Source organism: Trypanosoma conorhini (genome assembly GCF_003719485.1).
Source record: "Trypanosoma conorhini strain 025E chromosome Unknown Tco_14.4_contig_00731, whole genome shotgun sequence".
NCBI classification, from domain to species: Eukaryota; Euglenozoa; class Kinetoplastea; order Trypanosomatida; family Trypanosomatidae; genus Trypanosoma; species Trypanosoma conorhini.
In genome coordinates, this window is record NW_021704792.1 from 1 (window position 1) to 6667 (window position 6667).

The 6667-nt window shown below is 49.5% G+C and overlaps 4 protein-coding genes across 4 annotated transcripts, besides 4 other annotated features; all 4 read left to right on the forward strand.

The window, feature by feature from the left end:
* Positions 1 to 82: 82 nt before the first annotated feature.
* Tco025E_08234 (protein kinase C substrate protein) lies at positions 83 to 910 on the forward strand (the record flags this gene model as incomplete). The annotated part of the gene is made up of 1 exon (XM_029375089.1): positions 83 to 910. One exon carries the CDS (start codon positions 83 to 85, stop codon positions 908 to 910), a length of 828 nt encoding a protein of 275 aa, XP_029224913.1.
* Positions 911 to 1040: 130 nt separating this feature from the next.
* Positions 1041 to 1526, forward strand: Tco025E_08235 (putative protein kinase C substrate protein, heavy chain; the record flags this gene model as incomplete). Its single annotated transcript, XM_029375090.1, has 1 exon — positions 1041 to 1526. The coding sequence occupies one exon, from the start codon at positions 1041 to 1043 to the stop codon at positions 1524 to 1526; it is 486 nt and encodes a 161-aa protein (XP_029224914.1).
* Positions 1527 to 1573: 47 nt separating this feature from the next.
* Positions 1574 to 1602: a microsatellite.
* Positions 1603 to 1850: 248 nt separating this feature from the next.
* Positions 1851 to 1871: a microsatellite.
* Positions 1872 to 1927: 56 nt separating this feature from the next.
* On the forward strand, positions 1928 to 3412 carry Tco025E_08236 (uncharacterized protein; the record flags this gene model as incomplete). Its single annotated transcript, XM_029375091.1, has 1 exon — positions 1928 to 3412. The coding sequence occupies one exon, from the start codon at positions 1928 to 1930 to the stop codon at positions 3410 to 3412; it is 1485 nt and encodes a 494-aa protein (XP_029224915.1).
* A 229-nt stretch (positions 3413 to 3641) lies between these two features.
* Positions 3642 to 3673: a microsatellite.
* A 44-nt stretch (positions 3674 to 3717) lies between these two features.
* Positions 3718 to 3747: a microsatellite.
* A 187-nt stretch (positions 3748 to 3934) lies between these two features.
* On the forward strand, positions 3935 to 6556 carry Tco025E_08237 (putative protein kinase; the record flags this gene model as incomplete). The annotated part of the gene is made up of 1 exon (XM_029375092.1): positions 3935 to 6556. One exon carries the CDS (start codon positions 3935 to 3937, stop codon positions 6554 to 6556), a length of 2622 nt encoding a protein of 873 aa, XP_029224916.1.
* Positions 6557 to 6667: the final 111 nt, after the last annotated feature.

The following is a 6667-nucleotide window of genomic DNA, read 5'->3' on the forward strand; positions in this document are numbered from 1 at the left end:
CATTGAACGGGGACAAAGGAATGAACGAATAATATTAATAACAATAAGAGAAAAGTAAGGTATTTCCAAGAAGAAGAAAAATATGTTACTGTTTCTATTTGTTTTGGCACTCGTGCTACCTAGTTGCACCGCTTTGGAGCCTTCTTATGGTGTACAGGACGGTCTTTTGGAACGCTTTTCTACACTGAGGCGTGAAGAGCCTTTTCTTTGTCTGTGTGGCAATGCAACAATTATGGGTTACCAGGTTAATGACGATTATTGCGATTGCCCAGATGGGAGCGATGAGCCGGGCACCTCAGCCTGTACTAACCCAGGGATGAGAGTTAAGTTTCCTGCCAAATGGAACTTCAGGTGCAAAAATCTTGGCTTCAAACCAAAGGAAGTGCCACACAACAGAATTAATGATGGAATATGTGACTGCTGTGACGGTTCTGATGAGTATTCTGGAATTGCCGTCTGCCCCAATGTCTGTGCTGAGGCTCAAGAACGTGAAGAAAAGCTGCGGTTGGAGGAGGAGCAGGCCAAGCAAGCGGGACTTCGTGAGAAGGAAAAAATGATGGTGCAGGTTGCAGTAAATCGTGCAAATGATAAAGTCCAACTTGCAAATGAAACCGTGGAATTAGAAAGATTGAGGAGTGTTGTTGCGGAAAAAGAGCTCAAACTTCTTCCTTTGGAGGAAAGGGAAAAAGAGGAGAAGCAGCGCTTACTTGACGCTTACAAGGCATCCCTTGAGGCTTCAAAGGAAGAACAAGAGAAGAACCAAACAGACAATTTGAATACCACAGTAACTTCGGCTATGAATTGTATTCGATGGAGCCAAACTGGATTTTGTGGCGGCAAAGAGGAAGCACCTCTTAGTGATAAAGGGTGTGATGAGGTTATTTCGCCTTCTGAAGCAGGTTTTCTGTGAGTGTTCTCGAAAAGACGTGGATTCAAAGGTAGTATATGACAAAGAATGTGATCATGCACCGTTGCAATGTTCGAATGTTTGCGAAGAGTCCAGTCGGAGCGATGAAGCATCTAATGCCGATCGGGTTTACATGGATGATGGCTCTTTGTTTGAATTACCTGAGGCAAAGGAACTCCGTTATGAGTTGAGAGAACTTCGTGATACAGTGGATGAGCTTTCAGCTTCTGTAGAGGAGATTCAAAAACGGTTGAATCGAAGTGTCAACACGGAGGATATCATGCGAACTCTCAGTAATGAATGTTTTACGTTGGATGTCAAGAGCTACACATACGAACTTTGTCCCTTTAAGAATGCTCATCAGTACGACAAGGGGACACAGAACGGTCCAAGTCTGGGTAAGTGGGGGAAGTTTGGCGACAATACGTACTCTCTTTGGGCGAATGCAAGCGATTATACTCACATGATATACGAAGAAGGTGAACGATGTTGGAATGGAGCACTACGAACGACTGATGTTCATGTGTTGTGTGGTTCAGAAAATAAACTGACTCAAGTTGAAGAGCCATCGATGTGCAGATATAGTATGGTGTTTCAAACACCTGCTTTGTGCGAATGAGCTATGTCTGAAGAAGAAAGGTGCTGTGACGACTGTCACGAAAGCAGCACACACACACACACATAAGCACACAACATAAGGCAGGAATAAGAAAAGAATTATGAATACTATATGCTTTTTTTCGTATTTCCTGTTTTTCTATTAAATGGCTTACCTGAATATCTAGCTTTTTTTATTTATTTTAGGTTTTGTTTTCATTCTCCTTTTTATGTGCATTGCACATTCACTTTTTTTTTTACTCGTTGGATTAAATTGAGTAGTAGATTCTGTTATAGTGAATCAGGGCGGCGGGATTAGTAGGTGTTTTTAGCATCACTTGTTGTGTATATATATATATATATATATTCCACATCTTCATAGAATTGAAGGTGCATAAAGGAATCAGTTTGACAAATACTATTATGTTGCTTCAGTATGCGGTGAATGGCTTTATACTGGTGCTTCTAATCACTTTTGCGCTTAGCTACCAGATGAAGCGAAACAATGAATTAAACGGTAGCCGATTTGAGTTGGCGGGTGCTTTGCTTGATGCCAAAGGAATGTCTAATGCAGAATTTGGGAAAGATATACAGGCTATCGATGACTTTTTGTCGACATTCAAAGGCATCATTGAGGCATATTATACACTACCATTATCTGGTACGGGCTCATTTATGCATTACGCTATTGATAAGCACAACGCAACGGCCGTGCCTCCCATTCTAGAAATAACCTATTATCATGAATGCTATGAAAAGAGCAAGTGCTCAAAAACTCTTCGTAACTCGTTTCTTCTTCTGGAAGAGGACCCATTGGGACCATTTGCTCATCCGGAATCCTTGATTAATGGAAGCGAAGCTTGTGAACCACGTAGAGATATGGATGGGTCATACTACGTGCCGTGTCGATTGTCTCCAATAGGGCAGCTCTTTGACCATCTCATCGGCGTTAAGCTGACCTTTTCGCTTTATTCGTTGGTGCGACAGCCCGATGGCTCACCAATTCCGAGGGTGTGGTTGGCATCATTTTTATTTGCATTGACTGGACATAGCTCCGTAATGACTATGAAGGCTTCACTGGAATGCATCGATAGACATGTTCCTGAGCGACTTCCTGTAATGATTAGTTGTACATTGTTTCCGCTGGTCATTTTTGGCTTTCTAGTTCGTATTCGTACATTTCCTCGATTTTCAGCCTCTGTATCAGAGATGTTTGGAACCCAGCAAGGCTGCCTTGATGGCGTGCGAATGTTTCCATCACGTTTCCACCGTGATGAAGGAGGCTGGCGTTGGTTGGGCTTCTTATCGGATGCGTTTGTGCTAGCGTTTAGTATTGCGGCAATTGTAAGCCAGTTTTGCCCAAAAACCATTTCCAACTTGGAGTTGACGGTGACGATACTTCTTGGATTCTCTATACTCATAAGCTGCATTCGCTTGGTGTCGATCTTGAGACTCTTTCCAAGTTGCTACATCATCATTGATAGCATTGTGACGGCTGGACGCCAGCTTGCCATGTACAGCGTTGCCGTTTTTTTCATCCTGTTTGGGTACGCCATTTGTGGTCACGTTGTCTTTGGAACCTTTGGTGGCTATTTTGGGACGCTGCCCCGTGCAATCGTCACACTTTTCTGCACGACCTTTGGCGACAACATCATTGACACATTTTTAGTCATTGATCAATCGACGTGCATGCTTCAGATAGTTTTCGCCCGCATTTTTTTCGGCACCTTCATTCTGTTGTTTATATGCACCGTCCTTAATGTGGCGCACAGCATCATTCAGGACTCCTACACGTACACGGTGCGAATGTACTCGTCCTCACGCCGGGAGGGCGGTCGAACACAATACAACGCAGTCGGCGTCAGCGCGGAGGAGTTGGCTGGATTTTTGGAAAAGCTACGGAAGTAAGGACTCTCTCTCTCTATAGATGTAAAATATCTATATAATATATGCCAAGAGAGGAATTCTTTTTTTCCTTTCTTTCCATCTCTTTTTCCTCTGATTCCCGGCTTCTTCTGTAGCAATTAATGAAGTATGTTTGATGATGAAGCAGTTTTTTTTTTGCCTATATTGCTCTTGCTCTGCGTGCATATGTGGATGCGTGCGTGTTTTTGCCTTTACGCCGAGGAAGTTTCAGTTTTTTTTTTCTTTGCTTTTCTTTTCTTTACTCATGCAACATGAATTCACTCTCCAAACTGCATATGGCGTTCTCGTTTTTTATTTTTTATTTTCTTTTATTTGTTGCCCTCTATATATGACCCGTAGTTTCGGAACTGGGCCGAGCCCAATACACGCGCAGAAGCAGGCGCACTTTGTACCTTGTAAGAGGCCAACAAGCACACAAACCTGTGACAAGGGGAGCCACGGCAGAACGGCTCTTCTCTCACGTTTCCTTTGAACCGGAGTCTAGAGGCTTGTGGGGAATTGCTCATGTCGACAGGAGTTGAGGCGTATTGCTCGCCGATGCGGCGTCCCATGAGTCGACGGCCCACGGACCCACTCGTGCAGACGCCGTCGGGGTCGTGGTACGCGGATGTGTTGGACCAGTCACGGACGGTGAGGTCCCCGCTAAGCCCGGCGCAGGCCCGCAGCCTCGCCGTGTATGCGCGACCGGAGGACTGCACGCCCCGGCGCGCCTCGCCGGTTGTGGGCGCCCGTCCCTCCCACCTCCCTGTAAGCGGGTCCATGTCCCCCCGCTACGCCGTGGTCGCTCGTCGGCGGTACCAAGTGATGGCCTCCGACTACGTCGCCTACCCGCAAGGAACGCCGACGCGCGTGGTGACGACGCGTGGCAGGGCGTTCTCTTCCACGTTCATTCGCTGTGGTACGCCGGCATCTCCGGCGCGTCGTGCGGCAACCAACGCCGCTTCACCCGCGGCGACAGCAGCGCATGTGATGCATCAGTCCCTGCTTCTTGACATTGTTGCCGCGCCGCGTCCCGTCTCGGCCCGTCAGCACTACCCACAGCAGCCACAGCCGCCCAATCCGGCAGAGCAGCAACACCCGATGCGGCCTGCCACCGCCGGACAAAAGTTGCGGGAGTGCCGAAGAGACGACGACTCCTTTGCGGCAAGCAGCAACGATCTCTCCAACACTGATGATGGGATTTATGTGCCGGTCAATGTATTGAACCAGAAACCGCGGACGAGCAATGGCGTAAACGGGATGATTGTGGACCAAATGAGGCGGGGTACCCAAACTGAATATGCCCCACGGCGTACCTCGATAACGGCGGAGCATTTTACGCAACAAGCTCCGCAACGGGTTTCGACTCCCGCAGCCAACCGTGCACAACGAGCAGGCTTGTACGGCTCGTTGTATGCCTCACCCACGATGGAGAACAGTTTCCGTGGGAGTTCACCACGCCCTGACTTGAATGCCACGCTTAACCGCGAATTACCCATTCACGAAAGTTTGTGTGCTACTTCGCAGCGTAACACGACGCCTGCCGTCTCCGCGGCTCGCATGTATCCGGCCATGTCGTCGGTAGCTGTGCATCGATGCCTTAATGGCAGCTCTGCTTCAAAGGCGCCACCTCAGCCAATAACTGCCCAAGGAAGCACCACACCAGGCACGACGCCTGCGCAAAGTGTCGACTGCAGCCGCAGCAGCACAGACACGTTGAATCTGCTCACTCGTCATTTGCGGAGAACTTCGTCCATTCGCGATGCATGCTTCTCTTTTGTGTCCTCTCGCCCCCTTGTTCAACAGTTTGTGCAGCGCTGGCGCAACCACTACGAGGAAAACAAGAACGCGTACTGCGAGGGCGGCTACATGACTGTCACGCCGGGCAAAAAGTTAAACTCCCGCTACGTGGTAGTGCAAAAGTTGGGCTGGGGTGAATTTAGTACGGTGTGGCTCACGTACGACACGATGCACAAAACACTCGGTAAACCGCATCAGGCCTTCCTGGCGCTAAAAATTGCCAAGTGTGATAATACGGTCTCGTGGAGTACGCAGTACGAGATCAACCTACTCCGATACATCGGGGAGTACGCGTCACCTGCGGCACCGCTCACCAACCTCGTAGACTACTTTGAGGTTCCTGGACAGTATGGGTCGCATGTATGCATGGTGATGCCACTACATGGCTCCAACCTCCTCAGCATCATTGATCAGATGAAGGCGAAAAAGCGGCAGCGATCTTCGCAGGAGATTCGTCTGGTCAAGGAAGTTGTCGCCTCAATTCTGCTAGGTCTTGAGGAGCTTGACGGGATGGATATCATTCATACGGACATCAAACCAGAAAACGTTCTTTGCTCCTCACCAGACCCAAAGGTGATGGACGTGATTGAGACCTTCTGCCGGCGCAACAAGGAACGCTCCTCCATGGTGCCGTACGAAACGGTGCGAGAAACCATCTCGCACGGGGATCCAAACCATCTTGTGTGTATTGCGGATTTCGGTCTCTCCGTGGCCCTGAAACCCCCCACCGGGGACTCTGCCTCGCACCAATCCAGTGCGTGTCAGTCGTTGTTAAAAAATCTGGTTGGGAGGAAGCGCGAGTTCCCTGTGGAAAAGCCGGGCACCGTGACAAACCTCCGGGGGACAATGATTCAAACCCGTGAATACCGCGCCCCGGAGATTATAATTGGCCTAGACTTTAACACACGCACCGATTTATGGAGTGTCGGCTGCATGGTGTTCGAACTGATTACGGGGGAGTTCCTCATGGATCCCAAGCGTCGCACCAAGAACGAGCGGATGATGGACGTTGAGCACCTGGCAATGATGATGCAGCTCCTGGGGCCTGTCCCAGAGGAGATCATTCGGCTGCGCACCCAGCGAGACCCTAAGCGGCCCCCGCCGCGGTATATCCATCGCTACTTTAACGAGAGTGGTCGGTTTATTTACGCCGACAAGTATCGCCTTTACCCACGGCGACATTTAGACAGGGAGCTAGAGGCATTCCTGCCCACAGCTGAGGCCCAGCGCGCCGCGGACTTCATTATGCGCTGTTTGTCGTCGTATGACCCGGCATGGCGCCCCTCCGTGCATGACATGTTCGCCCATGAGTGGCTGTCGGAGGTCATGGGGCAGCGCAAGCGCTGAGCCTCTCCCGCTCCCCTTCCTCTTACTTCTTCCCCTCCGCGCGGCCCATCCATTGCCTGCGGCGGAGTGGGGGCAGTAGCGGGGGAAGCCAAGAGGGAATCGAAATGAAAA